Source organism: Corvus hawaiiensis, assembly GCF_020740725.1.
Source record: "Corvus hawaiiensis isolate bCorHaw1 chromosome 37 unlocalized genomic scaffold, bCorHaw1.pri.cur SUPER_37d, whole genome shotgun sequence".
In the NCBI taxonomy this organism is placed as follows: domain Eukaryota; kingdom Metazoa; phylum Chordata; class Aves; order Passeriformes; family Corvidae; genus Corvus; species Corvus hawaiiensis.
This window is the reverse complement of record NW_025963265.1, coordinates 36,287-59,516: the sequence shown is the minus strand read 5'-3', so window position 1 is coordinate 59,516 and position 23,230 is coordinate 36,287. Positions and strand designations below refer to the sequence as shown.

Here is a 23,230-nt window from a genome sequence, read left to right as displayed (position 1 = left end):
CCAAAATCTTCTCCCACCCGCTCTAAATCCGCTCCCACGCCCTCAAACGCCCCCCCCCCCCCCCCGGGCCCCCAAATTTACCTCGACCCCCCAAATTCACCGCAAACCCTCCCGAATTCACCGCAAACCCTCCCGAATTCACCGCAAACCCTCCCGAATTCACCACAAACCCTCCCAAATTCACCGCAAACCCTCCCGAATTCACCGCAAACCCTCCCGAATTCACCACAAACCCTCCCAAATTCACTGCAAACCCTCCCGAATTCACCGCAAACCCTCCCGAATTCACCGCAAACCCTCCCAAATTCACCGCAAACTCTCCCGAATTCACCGCAAACCCTCCCGAATTCACCCCAAACCCACGAATTCCCCCCCTGCAGGTGTGACCCCCCCCGTCATGGACTGCGCCTGCGTGTCCGACCTGCTCCTCACGGCCCCGGTGCCCGCGGCTCTGGACCCCAGGTAGGCCCGGGACTCCCGGGCGGGGAGGGGACACACCTGGGAAGCAGCTGGGGCACACCTGGGACCCCCCGGAGTCATGGACACACCTGGGGACCCCAGGACACGCTTGGAACCCCCAAATCCTGCCCCACATGGGATCCAGGTGACGTCCCCATTGTCCCTGCAGGGTTCGTGTTCTCTGAGTGGGCACAGGAGGGGACACTGATGATGCCACAGCAATTATGTCACACTGATGACGTCACTGCCGCTGTCACAGTGATGACGCCATTGCTGTCACACTGATGATGTCACTGCTGTCCCAGCCATGTCCCCGCCGTTCCCGCAGGGTTCGCGTTCCCGAGCGGGCACAGGAGGGGACACTGCTGATGTCCCGCTGCTGTCACAGCTAGGATGTCCCAGCGATGACGTCACAGCGGCGATGGGCGTCACGCTGACGATGTCACAGCGATGATGTCACACTGCTGATGTCACACTGCTGATGTCCCGCTGCTGTCACAGCGAGGTCACAGCGATGACGTCACAGCGACGATGGCGTCACGCTGACGATGTCCCAGCGATGATGTCACAGCGATGATGTCACAGCGATGATGTCACACTGCTGATGTCCCGCTGCTGTCACAGCGAGGAGGTCACAGCGATGACGTCACAGCGGCGATGGCGTCACGCTGACGATGTCCCAGCCATGTCCCCGCCGTCCCCGCAGGGTTCGCGTTCCCCGAGTGGGCGTACAAGGCGGAGTCGAGCCCCGGCTCGCGGCAGATCCAGCTCTGGCACTTCATCCTGGAGCTGCTGCGGCAGGAGCAGTACCGCGAGGTCATCGCCTGGCAGGGCGACTACGGCGAGTTCGTCATCAAGGACCCCGACGAGGTGGCCCGGCTGTGGGGGGTGCGCAAGTGCAAGCCCCACATGAACTACGACAAGCTCAGCCGCGCCCTCAGGTCAGGGGACCCCAAATCCCCGTCCCCGGGACCCTCAAAGCCGTCCCGGGATCCCCAGAGTCGGCTGGGAGCCGGGGGACACCGGCCACTGGGGACACTGGGGGGACACGAGGGCAGCCCCACACGAACCGTGACGAGCTCAGGTCAGGGGACGGCCCAAATCCCCATCCCGGGGACCCCCGGGCTGATCCCGGGACCCCTAGACCCACCTGGGAACCCAAAAACTCCCCAGGCACCCCCAATCCCCAACTCCGGCACCCCCTGGAACCCCAATCCTTATCCCGGGCACCCCCAGAACGATCCCGGAACCCCCAGGGGCCGCTGGGGGCCACTGGGGAGGTTTGGGGGGGCTCTGTGGGATCTCTCGGGGGTCCTGGGGGGGTGCCGACAGGTACGGGGGGCATCGGTGGTCTCATGGTGTTGACAATACTGGGCATACTGGGAACCGGCACTCCGGACACTTGGCCGAACTGGGGCGGCCCCGGGCGGTTCCGGGGGGTGGCGGGGGGTCCCAGCCAGGCCGCGCCCCCTCCCCAGGTATTACTACAACAAGCGGATCCTGCACAAGACCAAGGGCAAGCGCTTCACCTACAAGTTCAACTTCAGCAAGGTGGTGCTGGTCAACTACCCCCTCCTGGAACTGGGGGGGGGGGCTCCGCTCCTGCTGACCCCCGGGCCCTGCCCCGCCGCCGCCCCCGGCCCCGAGTGCGCCCCCATCACCCCCGAGGTACGGCGGGGGCAGAAGAGGGGAGGGGGCTTCGCTGGGGGCCTGCCCCCGAGGTGCTGGGGGGGCTCTGAGTGAGATACGGGGGGGAATTGAGGAGGGGGCTTCAGTCAGAGCCTCCCCCGAGGTGCTGGGGGAACTGGGGGGGCTCTGAGTGAGACACGGGGGGAACTGGGGAGGGGTCTCCACCTGGAGCCATCCCCGCAGCACTGCGGGGCACAGGGAGGGCCTCCCGCGGCCCCCTCCCCAAATTCAGCTCCCCCCGCCCCCCCCCCCAGACGCTGCAGTCGCTGTTCTGCGCCCCCCGCCCCGCCGACCCCCCCGGGCGCCCCCCCCTCTTCGAGAGACCCCCCGAGACCCCCGAGAAGCTGCGGCTGGAGGCAGCTGTGCCCTTCCTGGGCTCCGGTGAGGGGAGGCGCGACCCCCGAAATGGGGTGGGGGGGACACCGGGAATGGACCCCCAAAGGGGGAGGGGGACACCGGGATGGGACCCCTGAACAGGACCCCAGAATGGGGGGGGGGGGGGAGGACGACACCGGGACTCGGACCCCCAGAATGGGGGGTGGGGGGCAGCGGGATGGGATCCCGAAATGGGAATGGGACCCCCAAAATAGGGACACCCCCCCCCAAAAACGGGCGGGAATGGGACCACCAAAACGAGGACCTCACAACAGGGCAGGGACCCCTAAAACGTCCCCCCCCAAATCCAGTGTGGGTCCCCACCCCCACCGGTGGGACCCCGCCCCCCCCGAATGACCCCGTAACCCCCTGACGCCCCCCTCCCCAAATTCCCCGCAGGTCTCTCGGGGTACTCGAAGGCTCCGGCGCTTTTGGGGGGAGGGGGGCTACGGGCGGCCCCCCCTCCCCGAGTACCCCTGGGGGGTGGGGGTCGTACCTGCCTGGGGCGCTGCCGCTGCCCCCCCCCCGCCAAGCTGCCCCCCCCGGCCGCGCTCTATCCCCCCCCCTTCTACCTGCCGCCCCCTCCCCCCGCGCCCCCCGCGCCCCCCGCGCCCCCCCACGCCGGAGGGGGAGCAGGGGCGGTGGGGGAGGGGTCGGACTCGGAGCTGGAAGTGACGGACGGGGGGGGGGCGAGCTCGGGGGACGAGGCCGAGACCCCTCCCCCGCCCCAGAGCCCCCCCCCAGCGCAGCCCCCCGCCCGCGGGAAGGGCCCCGCCCGTACCTGAGAGACCTCCGGGGGGGGGGGGGGGGTACCACATTCAGCCCCCACCCCCCCGTAAATTGGGTGGAGGGTCCCATGTTCGACCCGGACTCCCCCTAAATTGGGGGGGAGGGGTCCATCCAGCCCTGACTCCCCCCCCGAAATCCCGGGATCCGCCCCCCGCCCCGCCCCCTCCCCCTTCCCCCCCGCTGATTTTGGGGAGGGGGTGACTTTGTGCCCCCCCCTTTTTAACCCCCCGTTGGAAGTGCAATATGGTTGTGCCCCCCCTACCCTCGCTTGTGTCGTTGTGATGGAGGAACGAGCCCCCCCAAAAGACCCCTCCCCAAATTCTTGCGCCCCCCACCTCCCCCCCCCATGTAAATACCCCTCCCCCCCCCGCCGCCCCGGCGGCTGCTCAAGCAATAAAAGACCCCTCGCTCGGCCTCGTTTTATTTCGGGGGGGGGGGAGGGGGTGTTGGCGTGGGGGATGTCCTGCTGGATTGGGGAGGGGTCTCCGCTGTCCTCCCCCCCCACCAAAAAAACCTCAGTGCGGCAGAAGCAACCTTGACTTTATTTGGCATTTTCCCAAATTCTTTGGTTTTCCACCCACACTGTGGGGCGGGAGGAGCGGCGGGGAGGGGGTGTTTTGTGACGCCCCCACCCCCAAAGTTATGTACATCACCATGCCCACCCCCAGCACTAAAATTGGGAAGGGGGTCTCCCCCCCTCCATATATAAATTCATATAAAATCGCAGCAAATGTATAAAACCAAAACAAACAGCGCAGGAGGGGCAGCGGGGGGAGCCCCCCAGAGCGGGATGTGGGGGGACCCCCCCGCCCCAAAATAAAATAAAAAAGGGGGGGGGGGGGGCTTGGAGACCCCTCCCCAAAAACTTCAGGCTCGGCGTTTGTCGCCCTCCGGTGGCGGCTCCAGGAACTGCAGCCCCGAATTGAGGGGGGGTCGCGAATCGTCCTGGGGGGTTTTTGGGGGGGGGGGGGGGGGGGAAGGGGAGGTCAGGGGGGGGCGAAGGGAGACCTCCGGACCCCTCTCCGAGCTGCAGCCCCCTCCCCTCACCTCCCTCACGTGAAGACGCTGCGCTTGGCCAGGAAGAGCTGCCAGTAATGGTCCTCGATTTCCTGGGGGGGACGGACGGTTGTTGGGGGGGTCCACACCCCTCTTGGGGAGGGAAAGACCCCCCCTCAATCCCGTTACGGGGGGTCCCAGCTACACCAGAGGGGTCCCTACACCCCTTTTTGTGTGGGGCAGAGACCCCCAAACCCTCTTTTGGGAGCACGGGAGTCTCTACCCCCGCTTTTGCCGAGGGTCACAGCCCCCCCAGGCCCTCCAAAAACTCCCCGGAACACCGCCCTGGCCCCCCCCGTGCTCCCCCCTCACCTTGAGCCCCCTCAGGGCCTCCTCCAGTGCTCCCAGTTCAGCCCCCAGCCAGGCTGCTGGGCCCGGGGACAGCCCCAAATTGGGGGGTGGGCTCTGCTCGGGACCCCCTGCCTCGGGCAGCGCCCCCGGAGTCCCCCAGGGGCCGCTGGGGGCCGCCCCTGCAAGAGATTTAAAGGGGGGGGGGGGTCACACAATGGAAGTCAGGACCCTCCCCCACAACCTGGACACCCCCTCCCCAAGTTCCAGTGCCCCCCCGCAGCGCTCGTTTCTCTGACCCTCCCCCTTGACCCCTCCCCATTTTTTACCCCCTCCAACCCCCCCCCGCGCCTGCAGACCCCTCCCCCCTTCCTTGACCCCCTCCCGAAATTTGGGCCCCCCCCCCTCCCGCGGCCTCCCTTTCCCTGCCCCCCTCCCCGAGCCCCCACCCCCTTTTTTTGTCTCCCTCTTCCCCTTTTTTGACGCCCCCGCAGCATTCCCCCCCCCCCCCTTTTCTCTGACCCCCTCCCCAAATTTCGGTGCCCCCTCCCCCCACCTGCGGCCCCCCCCTCGGGGCGCTCGCCGTCGCTCTCGGCCCCATCTCCCGCGTGTCTCCGCTCCTGCTCGGGGGGGGCCGCGCCGGGACCCCCCCCCAAATCCTGCTCGGAGGGGTCCCCGTGGCCCCCCCCCGCCCGCAGCAGCTGCCGCAGCGCGGCCACTGGGGGGGCACGGAAAAGGGGGGGGGGCTTTTAGGGGAAATTTTGGAGGGGGTCTAGAGGGAATTTGGGGGGGTTTGGGGAGTGTCTGGGTGGGGTTTTGAGGGGGCATTGGGGGGGTTTGGGTGGGTTTTGGGGTGTTTTGGGGGTGGGTCTGGGGGGAGGATGGGGGGGTTGGGTGGGTTTTGGGTGGGTTTTTGGGGGTATTTGGGACAGTTCCGGTTGGGTTTTGGGAGGTTTTGGGTCGTTTTAGGGGGGTTTTGAGGCTCAGGGGGATGTCAACGGGGGGTTGCAGATGACTTTGGGGGAGGGGTCTCACCTCTCTGCAGGGCAGCGGCCGCCAGCCCCCCCCCCTCTGGACCACGGGGGGGTTGGGGGAGCCCCCCCAGGCCCCCTCTCTCGGCCTCACGTTTCTCGGGGGGGCCCCCGAATTCAGTGCCTTCCACGGCCCCATCCTTTTCCCGCTCTGGGGGGGACACGGGCTGAGACCCCCCAGGGACACCCCCAAAACAACCCTGGGAAGACCCAAAAACCACACGGGAATCCCAAGAACCACCCGGGACGCTCCAAAGCCCCCCCTTTTTGGGCCTCTGCGGTGGGTTTTGGGGGATTTTTACTCACTCCAGGTGGCCCTGGGGGTTTTGGGAATTCCTGGGTCAGTTTTTCAGGGCTTTTTGGGTCTCTGGGTGGATTTTTGCTGTTTTGGGGGGTTTTTACCCCCAGGACTCCCAAACCTGCCCGAATTCGGTGCCTTCCACAGCCCCGTCCTTCTCCTACTCCTGGGACACTCCCAAGTCCAACCCAAATCCCCCCCCACGAACCCCAAAACCACCCCTGGGACCTCCCAAACTGCCCCAAACCTCTCCCAGAACACCAAAACTTCCCCAAACAGCCCCCCACGACCCCCATTTTTCCCCAGACCCTCCAAACCAGGACCCTCAAGATTCCCCAAAACCCACCCAGGATACCCCAAACCCCCTCTCCAAGACCCCTAAAACCCCAACACCCTCCAAAAAGCCCCCAAAGCCCCCCAAAGACCCCCCACTTACCGCCCAGGGGTAGTGGCTCCTTCAGGGCCCCCCACCATTTTCAGAGGGGTCCCGGTAACTGGTGGGGGGGGGCGGGGGGGGAGGGTCAGCAGAGACCCAAAACCACCCCAAATCCCCCCAAAAGGCCCCCCTGGTTATCCAGGGGGATTCTGGGGGGGGGCTCTGGGGGGAGTTAGGGGCTGGGGCTGGCTCAGGACAGGGGTTTGGGGGGTGCTGGGTGGGTTTTGGGGTGGTTTTGGGGGGTGTGGGTGGGGTTTTGGGGGTGGCTGGGTGCGTTTTTCGGGGTTTTTTTTTTGGGGTTTCACTCTCTCCAGATGGCCTGGGGGATGTTTGGGTGGATTTTGGGGTCTCTGTGGATTTTTGCAGTTTTTGGGGGCTGTTACTCATCCCAGGTGGCCCTGTGGGGGTTTTGGGGTTTCTGGGTCAGTTCTTCAGGGATTTGGGGTCTCTGGGTGCAGTTTTGGGGTGTTTTTGGGGTTTTTACTCACTCCAGGTGGCCCTGGGGGCCATGTCCCCCCCCGGCCCGCGCCGCCTTGGCCCGGTGGGACCCCGGCAGTTTGAGGGACCCCGCAGTGTCACTGATGATGCTGCACCAGCTGGGGGGGTCGGGGGGATCAGGACCCCCCAAATTCCCCCCAGGACCCCCCCAAAAAACCGCAGGACCCCCAAGGCCCCCAATCACCCTTCCAAGACCCTCAAAATCCCACCAGGGACCCCCAACCCTCCCCTCAGAACCCCCCAAGCCCCCCCATGACCCCCCCCAAAAGCCGCCCCTCCCTCACTTTTTCCTCTCGGAGACGCTCTGGGCCACCAGCTCGTAAATCTGGGCGCCGTTTTCCAGCTGATGATGACGTAAAAGGCCTTGTGGTCTAGGGGGGAGCAAAATTTGGGAGGTCATGGGGGATTGGGGTACACCCCTGTGCCGGATCCCCCAAAAAAGCCCAGGACCCCCAAAACTGAGCCTTGAGCGGCTCAGAGTGAGCCCACAGCTCCTAAAATCAGCCTCAAACGAGCCCCAAGCGTCCCAAAATCAGCCCTGAGTGCCCCCAAAATGAACCCCTAAATGCCAAAAGCAACCCCTGCACCCCAAAAACAACCCCCAGGCCCCCGAAAGAACCGCCAGGTGCCCCAAAAAGACCCCCTACACGCTCCAAAACCCCGCGGGCCCCAAAACAAGCCCAGAGTGCCGCCAGCGAGCCCAAACCGAGCCAGGCTCCCCCAAACCGAGCCGAACTCCCTCAAACTGAGGCGAGCGCTCCAGAACTCGGGGCGAGCCCCCCCCAGGAGTCGCCGTCCCGCACCTGTGGCCACCTCGCGGGTCATGGCCGAGCGCAGGCGGATCACCGGGGCTCAGCATCTGCTTCCCGTCGGGCGCGGGGGTGAGCGCGCGGCTGTGGCAGCGCAGCACCAGCCGCTCCTCCTGCCGCTGCAGCAGCACCAGCAGATCGTCCAGCAGCAGCACCTGCACCTCTGCGGGGCCCCCCGAAATTCAGGGCGGTCGGTAGAGGGGTCGCAGGAACCTCTCCCCCCCGAATTTTGGGGATTCCACCCCCCTCAAAGTGTGCTCACCCACGGCCTTGTCGCGGGTGACGCGCCAGGTCAGGGGCCCCTCGTGCACCAGGGTGCGCTTGGTGATGTCGGTGTTCTGGGGGGATTTGGGGGTTTTTTTGGGAGGTTTTGGGGGGTTTGGAGGGGATTTCGGGTTGTTTGGGGGTGATTTGAGGGAGTTGGGGGAGGTCTGGGGGTGACTGGTGTCGGTGGTCTGCGGGAACTGGGGGGCTTGGGGAGCTTTGGGGGGCAGCTCAGAAGGGTCTGGAGGGATCAGGGAGGGGAATTGGAATGGGATTTAGGAGGATTTTGGGGAGTTAGGGGGTTTGGGATAGGATTTATGGGGATCTGGGGGTTTGGGGTTGTCAGAGTGGGAAAACGGGGGGGTTTGGGATGAATTCGGGGGTCCTGGGACCCCCCCTTCACCTTGAACTCGCTCAGCAGGGGGTCCGTGCTCTGCTTCAGGTTGGAGAGGTCGAGGCGCCGCTGGTAATCCTTGAGCTTCTGCAGGGGTACAGGGCGAATTTGGGAGTCCCAGGGGGAATTTGGGAGGTCCCGGTGGGAATTTGGGAGGTCCCGGTGGGAATTTGGGAGGGTTATGGCGCCCTCTGCAGGTGAAGAGGGGGCATTGCAGACACCGCTGAACGAGGGGTCCCAGGAAAGATCTGGGGGAGTCCTGTGGGGGCTCTGGGGGACCTTGGAGGGTCCCAAGGGGTTCTTGGAAAACCGAGGGGGGGTTCAGAGGGAATGTGGGGGGTCCCAGGGAAGATTCTGAGAGTCCCGGAGCGGGTCTGAGGATGTGTGAGGCGCTGGCATCCTCAGCAGGTGAAGGAGGGGCATTGCAGGTGGGTGATCCCACCACGGATTTGGGGCATTTTGGGGGGTTCCCAGGGGTTTTGTGGCGGATTTTGGGGGTCCTACCATGAGGTTCTCCATGTCCCGGACCTCCTGGTTGACGTGGTTGAGGATCTGGCGGCAGCACTCGGCCGCCTGCTCCACCTTGGCCCGCTCAGCTGCAACTTCTAGGAGGGATTTGGGGACTCAGAACGGGGTTTTTTTGGGGTTCGGGTGCTTTTTGGGGTTCTGGAGGGTTTTGGGACCACTCACCCGTGCATTTGGTGATGCTGAGCAGGAGCAGGGGGTACTTGGTGAGCCGCTGCATCTCCGTGGGAATGATGTCCTTGAGCTGCAGCCGCCGGCACCGCGGGCGGCTCTCGGCCTCCTGGGAGGCCCAGAGAGATTTGGGGAGGGTTTTGGGTACCCGGGGTTTTTGGGGACCCCCAGAGGGTGTTTTTGGGAGCCCCAGGGCGTGTTTTTGGGGGTATCTGGATGAACTTACCAAACCTTGTGTTCTCCAGCTGACCACCCCAAACCCCCTCTGACCTCCCCCCCCCAAATCACCGCTAAAATAACCCCAGACCCACTGCAGATTTTTTGGGACACTCGGGGTGTATTTTTGGGGTCCCCAGGGGTATATTTCAGAGTCCTGGGGGACGTTTTTGGGGTACTTGGGTGAACTGATCAAACCTCGTGTCCTCGCGCTGACCCTCAAACCCCCCCCCCCCCCGACATTTTGGGGTGGCTGTGGGGTGTTTTTGGGGCGTCCCGGGGGGGTTTCGGGTACCTGGATGAACAGGTTGAACCTGGTGTCCTTCCTCTGCTTGGCCTTGAGCTGCTCCAGGGCGAAGCTCTGGCGGCTGCAGAACCGCGCCGAGATCTTCTGGAACCAGCTGCCCTCGGTGCCCTCAAACTGGGGGGTGGGGGGGCAGAGGGGGCCCCCCGAACCTCGGGGACACCCCAGAACTATCGGTGAGACCCCCGAGGCTCGGGTGAGACCTCCCCAAAATCACTGGGGGACCCCGAGAACGTGTGTGGGACCCCAGACTCAAACACGAGCCCCCCTGTGCTCCCACGGACCCCCAGACTCAGAGACGCTCCCCCGAGCAACCCCGTTCCCACCCCGACGCCCCAAAACCCCCCCAAAAAACCCCAAAACCCCACCCTGGCCAGCAGCACGTCCCCAATCTCGGCGATGATGAAGCCACTCTCCTCCCGCAGCTTCTTGAGGCTGTCGAGGAACAAAGCTGGGACAGGACAAGGGGGGGTCGCACTCCCTCCAAAAAAAAGCCCCCAAAATCCCCCCTGGGGAGCGCCACGGGACCCCCCCCCCGACTCACTATGAACCTCCACAAGGTCCTCGAGGCTCGGGAAGATGTTGGAGAGCTCCTGCTCGTCGAAAAACCCCTCGCGGAGCATGGGCTGGTAGAAGAGCTCCAGCAGCACCCGCAGCATCCGCACGTGCGCGTGTTCCGTCAGGAACAGCTCTGGAACAGCGGGTTTGGCAGTTTTTGGGGGGTCCTGAGTGATTTGGGGAGGGCCTAGAGGGTCTTTGGAGGATTACTGAGGGATTTTGGGGGGGTCTCAGAGGGATTTTGGGGCGTTTTGGGGGAGATTGGGGAAGCTCTAAGAGCTCCCACAGCTCTATCAGGAGCAGCTCTAGGGGGGATTTGGGGGGTCCTCGGGTGGTTTCTGGGGGTGCTGAAATGATTTTTGGGGTCAGTTTTGGGGTTCCCCTCACTGTTGATGACCTTCCTGTCTCTGCACCTCATCTGGGATAACGAGGAGGGGGATTTGGTGGTGTTTTGGGGTGCTGGTGGGTTTAAGAGGTTTTGGGGGGGGTCCTGGGGGGTTTTTTGGGGGTGACAAGCGGTTTTTTGGGGTGGTTTTTGGGGTCCCACTCACCGTTGATGACCTCCTGGCGCCGCACCTCACGCTGGGCAGCCTGAGGAGGGCGTCGGGGGCCGCGAGCTCCCGCCAGGCCGGCGGGCTCCTGCTCCAGCTCCGGCTCCAGGCGCGGCAGAGCCTCCTCAGGCTGCCGAGGCAGAAAGGGCGGGGGGTCGCCCCCCCCGGGCCCCCCCGGCTCCAGGCTGGGGCAGGAGGGAGAGGGGGAAGGGATCGAGGAATTAGGGGGGGGGCCCTAAGTGCGCCCCCTCCCGGTAAAAATCCCATGGGAGGGGTCCTGAGGAGACCCTCCCACCAAATCCAGATGCCACTGGGTTGTCCTGGAGTGACCCCTCCCCACTAAAAACCCCTGCAGTGGAAGTCCCCCCAAACCTGGGGGTCTCACACCAATCCTGGGGGTGGCCCCACCCCAAATTTCAAACTGGGGCAGTTTTAATGCCAATCCTGCGGGGTTCTAACCCCAATCCTGGGCTTTTTTCCCCTCAAATCCCAACCTTACGTGGGGGGGGGGTCCCTGCAGGTCGGCGTTGCTGCGGGAGCGGGGGGGGTGCTGGCGACCCCCCCCCCCCCATTTTTTGGGAGCGGCGTCGCTCGGGCACCCGGAGGCTCTCGGAGCGCCCCAATTTCCCGGGAATCCTGAGGGGGGGGCCCCAAAAAAGCCACAAAAAAAACCGGGGGGGGAGGGGGGACATGGACGAGACAAGGACGGACACAGAAAGGGGGAGGCGTGCGAGAGATGGGAGGAGAGGGTGAGTGATTTTTGGGGTGGGGGGGTCCATGCGGGGTGAGGGAAGTACTTAGCTGGTTAACTTGGGGGGGGGGGCAATGCCGAGCCCCCCCGGGGTCATGCAAGGGGGGGGTCACCAACCTGAGGCGGCGTCTGGGGAGAGAATTGATTTTGGGGGGGTCCCGGCTCCCAAAAGCATCAGGGAGGGGTAGTTTGGGGTGGGGTTAATTCGGGGGGGGGAGGGGGCAGCAGGTGTGGGGGGGTCTCAGCTCCCAACAGCCTCGGGGGGTTAATTTGAGGGGGAAGTTAATTGGGGGGGGGGAGTTCATTTGGATGAGGGGTTCCATCTTGGGGGAGGTGTTAATTTGGGGGGACTAATTAGCGGGGAGTTAATTTAGGAAGGGGGATAATTTGGGGATGACTTTAATTTAGAAACGGGGTCAAATTTTGGCAGGAGGGTTAATCTGGGGGAATTAGTTCGTGGGTGGTAATTTGGGGGGGTTAATTTGGAGGGAGTTAATTGGGGGGAAAAATTTGTGGGGGTCAATTGGGAGGAGTTAATTTGGGTGGGGGGATAATTTGGGGAGGGGGTTACCTCTGGGGGGGTATTTGGGGAGGACAATTTGGGTTGGGGGGCACACACCCGAAATGGGGGGGGGGGGGGGGGGGTCTCACCTACCTCTCACTCTCAGCCCCCTCCTCTGCTGGGTGCTGCTCCCCAGGGTGGGGCTCCGGTGGGGGGTCCCCCAATTCCGAGGGTCCCGGGGGGTCTGTCCCTGGATGAGGGGGGTTTAGGGTGAGGTGGGGGCAGGATGAGACTCCCACCCCCCAAAACAGACCCCCCCTCACCTGGCTCAGCCTCGGCGCTGTCCCCGCCCGGGGGGGTCACAGTGACAGCCAGGCCTGTGGGGGGGTCAGGTGTCCCGGCGGTGCCCCCCCCACCGCGGGGGGGGCGGGAAGACCCCCCCTCAATACGCTCGGCCCCCCTCGGGCCCCTCCGTTCGGGGTGGGGGGGCTTCTCGGCTGAGGGGGGGGAGGGGGAGGTCAGGGGAAGTCCCCCAGGGCTCCCCCCAGAATGTCTGGGGAGTTGTGAAACCCCCCCTGAACATTGGGGACCTCCGTGTTAAGACGGGGGATTGGGCGGGAGCTTAATGGGGTGGGGGGATACTGAGGGGTTAATGAAGAGGGGCAACGGGGGGGAATCCTCAGTGGGGTAGGAGGGCTCAAGGACCAGGGATTAACGGATAAATGGGGTGGGGGATTAATGGAATGGGGAAAGCTGAGCCCCCCAGGGTGGGGGGGATTAATGGGGTGGTGGTCTCATGGCGGGGGGGGGGGATTAATGGGGTGGGATTCCGGGGGTACCTTCACTCTCGGGGCCTTTGCTTTGCCTGAACTCGGCACCTACGAAACAAAACGTGGAGAGGAGGCAGCTGAGAGGAGGGAGAGCAAAAAGGGACCCGGGGGGGGGTCCTGCAGGAGGTGGGGAGGGGTCTCCCACGCCCCCCACTCACCATGAGCATCACGACCCCAAAGCGCTGCCCCGGGGAGGCTGAACCCCTTCCGGGCCTTTCCCTGGGGCTCCTTCCCAGAAATCTGCAGGAAAAAGGTGGCGGGGGGGGGGGGGGTGTCAATAGGGGTCTGTGGGTGTTTGGGGGAATTGGGGGGTGGGGGCGGTCTCACCTTTTTACGGAAAAAGTTGGATTTGGATTTTTTGGCATCGCCCGCCTTGGTCCTCACCCCCAGGAATTTCATGTAGGTGACGATGGCGCCGAAGATGAGGGAGCTGGGGGCGGGGGGGCATTGGGGAGGATCTGAGAGGATTGGGGGGCCTGGGGGTCCCCTAAGACCTACTCGAGACCCCTCAAGTGTTCCCAGCCCCCCCCTCACCTTTTTTCCTCATCGGAAGAGATGGTGAGGCTGCGGAGGGAGAAGAGGATGAGCCCCAAATTCCATCTGGGACCCCCCAAATTCCACCTGAGACCCCCCTAAATCTTATCAGACCCCCCAAATTCCACCTGAGGCTGCTCCAAATCCATGGATTTGGGGAGTTTATAGGGATTTGGGGAGGAGTTATGCAGTTTTAGGGGGTGGTTCCATGGATTTGGGGGGGGGGTTCCACGAGGATTTGGGCGGCACTACAAGGATGTTATGAGGAACACACGGGTTCGGGGCGGGATTATACAAATTTACGAGTAGCGCCATGAACCGGGGGTGGTCCCAAGGATTTAGGGGCGTTCCCCCAGACTTAGGGGCGTTCCGTGAATTTCCGGACTCGCGTTTAAGTGAGAATTGACGAGTTTTTGGAAAGGCGCTCCCACGGATTCCACCGAAATCTCAACAGCCCGGGAGAGGATCCAGGGATCCACGCGGGGTCCGGGGGGGGTCACCCCATGGATCCCGGGGGGTTACCCCGCGGGTGAAGCCCCCTCCCCACTCACTGCATCTCCTCGAGCCGTGCCAGGAGCTGCTCCGCCAGCTGCTTCTCCCTGGATTCGCATCCCGAGGGATCCCGGGCGCGGCTCCCCTCCAGCTCCGACAGCTCCTGCTCCCCCGGCGTCATCCCCATCAGCCGCTTCGATCTGGGGGGGATCACGAGGCGTTGGGACCCCAGAACCCCCCCCCCCAAATTAACCCCAAAATCCCCCACTTGAGACCTGAAGTCTTCCAGCTGCCGGGAAATTTCCGGCTCCTGGAAATTCTGGATGTCCTGCAGGAATCGCCGCTGGGTCTCCTCCGACAGCAGCTCCGGGCGGGTCCGTTCTGGGAGGGGGGTGGGGGGCAGTAGAGACCCCTCCCCACTTTGTAACCCCCCCACTTTTGGGATCCCCAAAGCCTCCCTGGCTCTGGGAGCTCGGGGAGGTTCCGGCCCCGACCGCATTTCCGGCAGAGTTTCCGGCAGGGTTGGGGCTGGAGGGGTTGGGACCCCACAAAAAGAGGAAGGGGTCGTGGGGGGGGTTGGGAGTTGCAGTGTCACTCACCCAGTTCAAACTGGACATGGTGTGGGATGGGCACCCGCAGGAGCTGTCAGAGGGGGGGAGTCGTCAGGACAGGCGTGGCCATTCCAGGGGTGGGGAGGGGTCTCGGGGAGTCTGGGGGGGGGGGGGTCTCTCACCCCCGCCTTGTCCAGGAACAAGTGGCAGAATTCCAGGAATTGCTTCCTGCCCTCCTTGGGGTTCATCCTCCGCAGCATGTCCACGTGCAAGTAGCAAAGCTGGGGGGGGGGGGAAATGGGGTGACCTCCCCAAAAAAACCCCAAACCCCCGCAAAGAAATCCCAAGCCCCCCCAAACCTTCCCCCCTCCCCTATTTTACCTCAGCTCCAGCCCCTGCCAGCGGGGAGCGGGGAACAGAGACAAGATGTTACTCCAAGGGTTCAGCCTCCCACCCTCGGGTGCCCCCCCGGGGAAATTTCACCCTCAGGACCGCCCCCCCTCCCCCGATACTGGGGGGTCTCTGGCGGGTCTGGGAGCCCCTTCCCCATCTCACCACGGGGCAGGAGTCGAACTGGAGCACGACGTGCTGCAGGAAGGCCATGAGGGAGAGCGGATGCTGCCGCAGCAGCTCCAGGCTCTGGAATTGGCTGTTCTGCTCCTCGGGGGTCTGGGGAGGGGGGCACGGGGTCAGGATTTGGGGGGGCAAACCCGGGGGATTCCCCCAGGGACCCCTCCCCACACTCACGGGCTCAATGTCGTTCTCAAAGTCCTCGTCCTCGGCGCCGATGATGGTAGCGGCCGAAGGGCCGCGGGCACCCGCGCAGGGGGGCTTGGGGCGGGGCGAAGGGGGGATTTGGGAGCTCTGGGGCGCGCTGGTGGGGTCCCCCAGGCCCCCCGGGATACACCCAGGAGCCCCGACCCTGAGACCCCCTTGACCACCAGAGTCCCAGGCACCCCAACACCCCCTGAGACCACCAGGACTCCCCAAAGCCGGGACTCCCCCAGATCCTGTGACCCCAAGACTGAGACTCCAGGATGCCAGAAACCTCCAGGACCCCGGGACCCCCCGAAAAGACATCTTGGGACCCCGACCCCCCCAGACTCCTGCGATCTTGGGACCCCCGAGATTCTAAAACCCCAAGACCCCTGAGCCCCCCAAAACCGCGGGGTCCCCAAGGCCCAGCGACCCCCGGGACCCCCCCGTGACCGCGGGATCTCGGGGGAGGTCTCTGGACCCGCCGGGGGTGGGGGGGGACCGCTCACCCCATTAAAAGCCTCCTCCGGCTCCATCATGCTCGGGGGGGGGGCTCGTCCTGTGAAGGGGTTTGAGGGGGGTCTCAGGGTTTGCGGGGGGGGTGAGGGTGTCTCAGGGGTTAGGGGGGTTTCTCCGCCCCCCCGCCCGCGCGGTTTTGGGGAGGGGTCGCGGGTGGGGAGGAGGCGGCGCCGCGCTCAAAGCGGCTCCGGTGCAGCACAAAGGGCCCCATTCAGAAGGGGGCGGGGCGAGGGGGCCAGGGCGGACCCCCCCCCCCCCCCCCAGGAAACCCCTTTGGGGTGCGGGACACACGTGGGAATTCGGGGGGCGACCCCGGGGGGGGGGGGGTGAAGGGGAACTTTGGGGACGCTTTAGGGGGGTTGAGGGGGAGTTTGGGGATGACCCAGCGGCCCCCTCCTCCCCCCTCACGTACCTGTTTCCGCGCTGGAGAAACGATCCAGGAAATGGAGGGGGTAGGGTCCGGGGGAGGGGCGGGTTTAGGGTGGTGTTTTGGGGTGTTTCGGGGTGTTTCGGGGCGCGGGGGAGGGCGGAAAAAGGCGTTTCCCGGGCGGACACAAAGCGCGGCCCCGGCGGTGCCGGAGCGGCCGGAGCTTCCTGCAGGAAGTGGGGTGGGGCCGCGGCCCCCCCCGGGACACAGGGACCCCCCCGCGGGGATGGGGCACGCGGGGTGTGACCCACTGGACCCCCGCGGGTGACACACGGAGCCCCCCACGGGGTGTGACCCACGGACCCCCCCAACAGACCCCCCCCACTCCAATGCCGGAAATGCCCACGGTTCCGGGACCCCTGAGACCACCAGGAAACCCCCAGACCCGAGCCTTGACACCCCAGACCCCTGAGACCCCCGGATCCAAACCGTGAGACACCAGGAGCCCTGAGAGCACCCGACCCAAACCCTGAGACCCCATGGCTGAGACCGCAGGAACCCCAAAACCCAAACCGTGACATCCCGTTACTCAGACCCCCAGACCGCTGAGACCCCAAACCCAAATCCCAACACCCCAACACTGAGACCCTCAATTCCCCAAGCCCCCCGCCTGCCCCCCTAATCCCCCGCTCTGAGGTCCCAGGGGATTTTTTGGGAAGGCTATGGGGCGGGGCCCCCCATTTCCCTCCCCTCGGGGCACTGGGGCAAATCTCCTTCAAGGCCTGTGCGGACGCAGCTGATGGAGGCCGCTCCCCAAACCTGGGGGGCTGCCCCAAAACAGGGGGTCCCGAGCCTCCTCCTCATCCTCCTCCTCCTCCTCCCAGGTATCACTGCGGGGGGGGGAGGTTGGGTCTGGGGGGTTTCAGGAGTCTCAGGGTTTGAGTTTGGATCTGGGGGGTTTTATGGGTTCTGGAGTGCCGTGGTTTGGGTCCTGGGGGTCTCAGAGGGTCTCTGTGTTTGGGTCTGGGGGTTTCAGGAGTTCCAGGGTCTGAGGGCTTGGCTCAGGAGGTCTTAGCGGTCTCAGGGATCTCAGGGTTTGGCTCTGGGGGTTTCAGAGTCTCATTTCTGGGGTCTCAGGAGTCCTGAGGATCTCATTTCCGGGGTCTCGGGATTTGGGTTGGGGTGCTTCAGCACTTCCAGGGTCCCAGGGCTTGGGTCTGGGGATCTTGGGGGTCCCACCAGTGCCCACCCCTCACGCGTCTAACAGCGGGTCCCCAGTGCCCGTTACCCATGCCCATGGGGATCCCCGAACCCGGCAGGGGTCTCTGGGGGACCCCAAAACCATCGACTGCTTCCCCCCAGCCACCTGTGCCAGAGTGTCCCCTGGGACCCCCCAGGACTGTCCCCGGAGCTTCCTGTCCCCAGTGGGAACTGAAACTCGGGGGCGGAGGCGGGGGAGGGCCAGAGGGGGGCTGTGGGGACCCCCTGGTGTCACCTGCAGGGTGCCTGTGTGAGACCCCCGCCCATGGGGGTCCGTGGTCTGCAGTGTCCCCCCAGCAGGGTCAGTGCCCCTCGATGACCTCCTCGTTGTCACAGGTTCCAAGTGCCACAACGACACCAATTCCCCGATTTCCTCCCTGGCTGTGAACACCACCCCTCGCTCTGGCCCCTCCTGTGGCCCCTGGCCAGAGGTCCACGTGTGGCCCGGGCCCCCCTCCCGCTCCGGAGCCCTCGGGGACCCCCTGACCCTCGAGTGCCGCTTCAAGGCGCCGGCGGCCGCCAAGGTCACCTGGCTGCAGGTGTGTCCCCGGCGCTACCGCGGCGACAGCTGGAGCTGCAGCTGGCCCCAGGAGGTGTCGGCCTCGGGCAAGGGTCTCGAGGTGGTTGGTGGCGACAATCTGTCCAAGCTGAACTTCCAGCACCTGGAGCACAACCACAGCGGGCTCTACTTCTGCCGGGTGGAGTTCGGCAAGGTGGCCGCACGCTCCTGTGGGACTTTTGTGCGGGTCCGTGGTGAGTGGGGGTCTCTTGGAGGGATTTGGGGGGTTTCTGGGGGTCTGACTGACTCACCTGCTCTGGCAGAGCCAGTGCCAGTGCCGTTCCTGGACCTGGGGGAGGCCACCAAGAACAGGATCCTGACGGCGCAGGGGGTGCTGCTGCTGCTCTGCGCCGCGGGGCCGGGGCTGCTGCTGCTCTTCAGGGTGAGGAGGGGGCGAGAAGGGGGACCCCCGCCCTTCATTCTGGTCCTGGTGTCCCTGGTTTTGGTTCTTGGTGTCCCTTATTTCAGCCCTGACAACCCTAATTCCTCCTGGCTATTCAGGGGTACCCATAAATCCCGTTCTGGTACCCCTAAATACCCCCTGCCGTACCCATAAATCCCCTTCCTGGTACCCCTGAATACCCCCTGCCACCCTTAATTTTTCCCCTGGAGACCCCCCAATTCCCTCTATACCACCTCCAATCTCCCTCCGGCACCCCCAATTCCCCCCTGCCACCCCTAATTCCCTCCCAGAGACCCCCAATTCCCCCCCCCCCCCACCAGCACCCCAATCCCCCCGGGGGTCCCCCAAACTCCCCCCATACCCCTTCTTTTCCCCCCTCCCAGAAGCGCTGGGCCAACGAGCGGCTCCTCCAGCCCAAGAAAATATCCTGCGAGGAGGAAAATCTTTATGAGGTGACCGGGGGGAGAGTCCCTGAGCCCCCCCAAAAAAGGGGCTGGGGGGTCCATCACCCCCAAACTAAACCACTCACCCTGATTTCCCCCTGCACAGGGGCTGAACCTGGATGAGTGCTCCATGTACGAGGACATTTCCCGGGGGGTCCAACCCACCTACCAGGACGTGGGGACCCCCCCCACCACTGACGGCCTCCTGGAGAAGCCTTAAAAGACCCCCTAAAACAGGGTGGGATCCCACAGGACCCCTCCCCAAACCCCTGCATGCCCCCCACCCCCCAAAGGCTTTGCTTTGGTAACTGAAGGCCGTGCTGCCTCCTCCCCTCCCAATAAAGCTGATGAATCGCTAATAAATCATCAATGATTCTTAAAAAGTCATGACTAAGTAATGAGAATGGGGTCTCCATTTTCCCCCTTATCCCCAATTTCCCCCATTTTATCCCATTTCCCCCCCATTTCTCCCATTTTTTCCCGTTATCCCCCATTAGCTCTTCTTTCTTCACAATTTCTCCTATTTCCCCCCATTTCTCCCTCATTATTCCCAGTTCTAGCCCACTATGTCCCATTTTCTTCTACCATCCCCCAACTTTCCCCTATTACCCCCATTTCCACCCATTTGCCCTCACTATCCCTATTTTCCCTCTTTATCCCCATTTTCCCCATTTTCTCTATTCTCCTCCCATTTCACCCCACCATCCCCATTTCCCCACGATTCTCCCCCATTACCCCAGATTTCCCTCGCTGTAGCCCATTTTCCCGCTTTTTGCCTCCATTTTTCTGCCTGAATTTTCCTCTTCCCCCCCACTTTCCCTCATTTCCACCCATTATTCCCAGTTTGCCTCCATCCTTCCCTCACGCCCGCCCCCTCCTCCCTCATAGCGACGGCCCCGCCCCTCCCTTTTCCCGCCCCCGTGCCTTCGGCCAATCAGCGCCCGAGCCCTGGGGCCCCGCGGGCCAATCGGAGCGACGCGCGGGAGAACGCGAGCGCTGCCTGGCGCCCAACGGCCGCCGGCGCGAGCTGGCACTGGCCCCGCCCACCGGCGCGTGAGGGTGGCGTGGCCTCGGGCCCGGTGCGGGAACTGGGGCAGAAACTGGGGAAAATCGGGAGGAACCGGGAGTCCTGGGGGCATCCTGAGGGGGAATGTGGGTGCTAGAAAGGAATGGGGGGGGGCCCTGGGGGGAGATCTGAGGGGAAGATAGGGGTTGGAGTGGGGCCTGAGGGCCCTTGAGGGGGGGGCCTGGGGATATTGGGAGGTTCTGAGAAGAAAATGGGGGAGAGCTGGGGGGGTCCTGGGGGTGAATGGGAGGCTCTGGGGGGGGAAATCTGAGGTGGAACTGGGGGGTTCTGGGAGTGAAATGGGTTCCAGGAGGGTCATGAGGTAAACGGGTGTCCTGGAGGGGGGAACTAGAGGGTCCTGAGGTGGAATTGGGGGTCTCTGGGGAGCAATTATGAAGTCCCGGGGGGGTGAATTAGGGGGTCCTGTGAGTACCAAGAGGTTCCATGTGGTGAATGGGGATCCTGGGGGGCACCTGAGGGGGAAAAGTCCTCAAAAACCTCCCTTTTCCAGCTCTTTCCCAGACGCCACTGCCGTCATGAGCCACCACCGGGGGGGTCCTGGGGGCCCCCCCCGCAACGAAATCAGCACCTCGTCCCCGCCCGCTCCAAATCCAAACGCCTCCGGACCAAACGGGAACGCAACGCCGCCAAATTCGGCCCAAAGATCCCCTTGGGGGGGTCCCGGCGGGGTCCCGGCGCTCCCCCGCCCTGGCTGCAGCCTCCCCCGTGGGGGGGTCTCGCTTTGGGGAGCCCCCTGGGCCCCCCCCAAGCCCGTGGTGATCACTCAGAACCGGCTGTGCCACCGTGGCCTCTTCAACCGCGAGGTCAAATCTCTCGATGTCCGGCGCCTGCTGACCCCCTGCCCTGGTGGGGATTGCCCACCCCCAGCCCCCCAAATTGAGGAGGGCATGGTCGGGGGGGTCCCGGCCGAGGCGCTGAAGGAGCTGGTGGCGAGTCTGGCCTCGCTGCTGGGGAGCTTCGGGGTGTTTTTTGGGGCGGGAGCTGGTGAGCGAGCGGCGCCGGAGCCTCGTGGCCGCGCTCAGGAGGCACCGACAGGGACTCCCAGACCTGGGGGTCTTCCTGGCCCACCGGACCGCGGCCCAGCCCCCAGGTACTGCTCCCACACCAAGGAGGGGGGGGAGGCACCGGAGACACCCCCTCCCCCTCTCAGGTGTGGTGTCTTCAGCAGGTCAGGAGACCCCCCGGGCCCCCCGGCAAGAGGCGAGGCCGGGACTCCCAGGACGAGTGGTCAGTCTGGGGGGTTGGGAGGTGGGGGACCCCCCTGCTGGGACCCCCAGCCCACTTCGTGCTGTCGATACGGTGAGTGCCCCAAAAAGTGCCCCAAAAATAATACAAAAGTGTCCTAAAGTTGTCCCCAAAGTACCCCAAAATTGGCCCATTCACCCTAAATTGCCCCCTCTCTTCCCACAGCCCCCGCCGGCCCCCCGCACCCCCAGCCCCATTTTTGGAGCCCCCAGAGAGCGGGAGGTGAGTCTGGAATTTGGGGGTGAGGCAGGGGGATCCCACCCAAGTTTTGGGAGTGTCCTGGGGGATTTATTGACCCCCCCTCCCCCCTCACCCCCAGACCCCTTTTTCGTGGAGCTCGGCTGAGGATGAGGAGGATGAGACCCCCGGGCGGCTCACCCAGACCTGGGGCAATGGCGGGGGGCTCCTGCCAGGACCCCCCCCCCTTTTGGCAGTCCCCACATCCCTGCCGGGAGGAGGAGGAGGAGGAGCTGGATGAAGGCTGGACCCCCATCGCCCCCCCTGCCTTCAGCCCAGACCCCCCCACCATGGGGACCCCCTCAATCCAGAGACCCCAGCGGGCCCCCCCCGCGCCCCCCGACCCCCTCGGACCCCCAAAATCTGGAGAAGTGAGACCTCCTGGGTCCCCCCCGGATCCCTCCAGGCCCCCGTGGGATGCCCCAAGAGCCCCTTGGGATTCCCCAGACCCCGCCCGAGCTCCCCTGATCCCACCCAAACCTTCCCAGGCCCCCCAAATCTGGAGCCCAGAGCCCCGCAGGGCCCCCCCGGACCCCCCCAGACCCCTCTGGGAGCCCCCAAACCCACCGAGACCCCTGTGGAACCCCAGACCATGGAGCCCGGACCCGCCCCGGGCTGCCCTGGACCACCCCAGACCTCCCCGGACTCCCCAACTCTGGAATCTGGAGCCCCCTAGGGCCCTTCTAGATGCCCCGAGACCCCTGTGGGACTCCCCAAGACCCCACTGGGAACCCCCAGATGCCCCTAGACCCCTCTGGGATTCCCCACACCCCCCCTGGGCCCCCCTAGACCCACCCAGATTCCCCCAGACCCCCCAACTCTGGAGCCCAGAGTCCACCTGGCACCGCCCAGCCCCCCCCCCGACCACCCAGGGAATCCTCCAGACCCCCACGGGACCCCCGACCCTGGAGCCCGGAGCCCCCTGAAGCCCCCCAGAACTCGGAACCGTCACGATGCTGCTGCCATCGGCTCTGTCGTGACATAGCCCAGCGCGACCCACTCCGTCACGACCTGCTCCGTGGCCACGCTGCCCGCCGCGAGCCCCCCGGCCACAGCGCTTTCCGTCGCTACCTGCCGCGTCCGGACCCCCCCCACTGCTGCCACCAGGCCCCGAAGCGCCGCCGCCCGGACTGGGGAGGGGTCGGGCGGGGAACCTGGGGGGGGCCCAGCGATGGCCGCCCCTCGCCCCTCCTCCACTCGGGCTGCAGGTGCCCCTGCAGGGGGGGCTTTGAGATGAGGAGGGGGCTGTGATGGGGGGACCGCCCCTTTTTAAGGGCGGCCCTTGCCCCCTCCCCCCAATAAACGCTGTTCAATCAAACCCTGGGGTCTTGCTCTTCTTTCAGCTCCCCCAAACACCCCCTGAAACCCCTCAGTGAGCCCCAAATCCATCCACGCTGGACAACACAACACGCTAGACAATACAGGACAGACTGGAGCTGCTCTGCACCGCACACCCTACGGTTGCAACAAAAGTAGAGCCACTCCCTTTAGCTGTGCTAAGAGGCCCCTTAGAGGACATCCCTTTCCCCCCTGCTAATTTTGAATTCTCTCTGAGGAATTTCCACCCCGCTATCACCCCATGCACGGGTCGCGGCCCCCAACTTACCTTTCGGATAACCGGCGACACGAATCCGTGTTGGACGTGAAATGAATCTTCCTTGGCTGTCTCGGAAGGCCCCGCGATCACCGGTTAGCTTCTTAGTCAGCTACGATAAAGAAAACCAGAATCATTGTGCGAGTTTACTGGCACACAGGCCAAATCCCAACAAATCAGCGGCTTGGCCTCTCCTAAGTGCGCCCGGGTCCCCGAGCCTCCGGCTTCATCCCGAGCCTAAGGCTGTGGCTGTTATTACAATGGGCACCCGGGTTAGCGAGAGACAAATTTACGTGGCATTTCTTTGAGCACAGGAGGTGCATTTGCATGCCGTAAGACACCTAAATGCATCCTCTGCGCTCGTGGAAAAACCTCGGGGGGGCCCCCAA

General features: G+C 64.6%; 5 protein-coding genes across 6 annotated transcripts; 3 read left to right on the top strand and 2 right to left on the bottom strand.

Moving 5' to 3' along the window:
* Positions 1–397: 397 nt before the first annotated feature.
* Positions 398–3,308, top strand: ERFL (ETS repressor factor like). The gene is given in 6 exon segments (XM_048293241.1): positions 398–441; positions 443–462; positions 1,166–1,400; positions 1,938–2,127; positions 2,403–2,529; positions 2,923–3,308. Coding segments are annotated over 6 exon segments (1,002 nt in total).
* A 527-nt stretch (positions 3,309–3,835) lies between these two features.
* On the bottom strand, positions 3,836–6,281 carry LOC125320811 (serine/threonine-protein phosphatase 1 regulatory subunit 10-like). Its single transcript, XM_048293240.1, has 6 exons — positions 6,263–6,281; positions 5,692–5,988; positions 5,213–5,374; positions 4,681–4,838; positions 4,360–4,421; positions 3,836–4,257 (listed from the first exon to the last, which is right to left on the bottom strand). The coding sequence occupies exons 1-5, from the start codon at positions 6,279–6,281 to the stop codon at positions 4,365–4,367; spliced, it is 693 nt and encodes a 230-aa protein (XP_048149197.1). The 3' UTR covers positions 3,836–4,257; positions 4,360–4,364.
* On the bottom strand, positions 5,751–16,253 carry ARHGEF1 (Rho guanine nucleotide exchange factor 1). Its single transcript, XM_048293243.1, is given in 32 exon segments — positions 5,751–5,838; positions 6,422–6,479; positions 6,910–7,017; positions 7,204–7,258; positions 7,261–7,290; positions 7,723–7,771; positions 7,773–7,891; positions 7,991–8,066; positions 8,396–8,473; positions 8,891–8,991; positions 9,077–9,191; positions 9,594–9,719; positions 9,971–10,053; positions 10,147–10,293; positions 10,712–10,744; positions 10,747–10,896; positions 11,211–11,347; positions 11,580–11,591; positions 12,118–12,214; positions 12,288–12,461; positions 12,804–12,842; positions 12,953–13,034; positions 13,122–13,224; positions 13,329–13,358; positions 13,880–14,020; positions 14,096–14,201; positions 14,420–14,462; positions 14,554–14,652; positions 14,927–15,040; positions 15,119–15,202; positions 15,637–15,686; positions 16,059–16,253. Coding segments are annotated over 30 exon segments (2,598 nt in total). The 5' UTR covers positions 15,667–15,686; positions 16,059–16,253; the 3' UTR covers positions 5,751–5,838; positions 6,422–6,442.
* CD79A (CD79a molecule) lies at positions 16,042–19,037 on the top strand. Of its 2 annotated transcripts, none has more exons than XM_048293245.1 (6): positions 16,042–16,098; positions 16,388–16,897; positions 17,610–18,026; positions 18,096–18,214; positions 18,622–18,687; positions 18,785–19,037. In XM_048293245.1, the coding sequence occupies exons 2-6, from the start codon at positions 16,813–16,815 to the stop codon at positions 18,896–18,898; spliced, it is 801 nt and encodes a 266-aa protein (XP_048149202.1). In that variant the 5' UTR covers positions 16,042–16,098; positions 16,388–16,812; the 3' UTR covers positions 18,899–19,037. The 2 variants fall into 2 exon arrangements, with proteins under 2 accessions (XP_048149202.1, XP_048149201.1); XM_048293244.1 differs by having other exon boundaries at positions 16,044–16,098; positions 18,619–18,687.
* A 438-nt stretch (positions 19,038–19,475) lies between these two features.
* PRR19 (proline rich 19) lies at positions 19,476–21,768 on the top strand (the record flags this gene model as incomplete). The annotated part of the gene is given in 6 exon segments (XM_048293239.1): positions 19,476–19,757; positions 20,256–20,504; positions 20,506–20,736; positions 20,738–21,064; positions 21,176–21,232; positions 21,330–21,768. Coding segments are annotated over 6 exon segments (1,305 nt in total), but the record flags the coding sequence as incomplete, so codon positions are not given.
* Between the last annotated feature and the right edge of the window lie 1,462 nt (positions 21,769–23,230).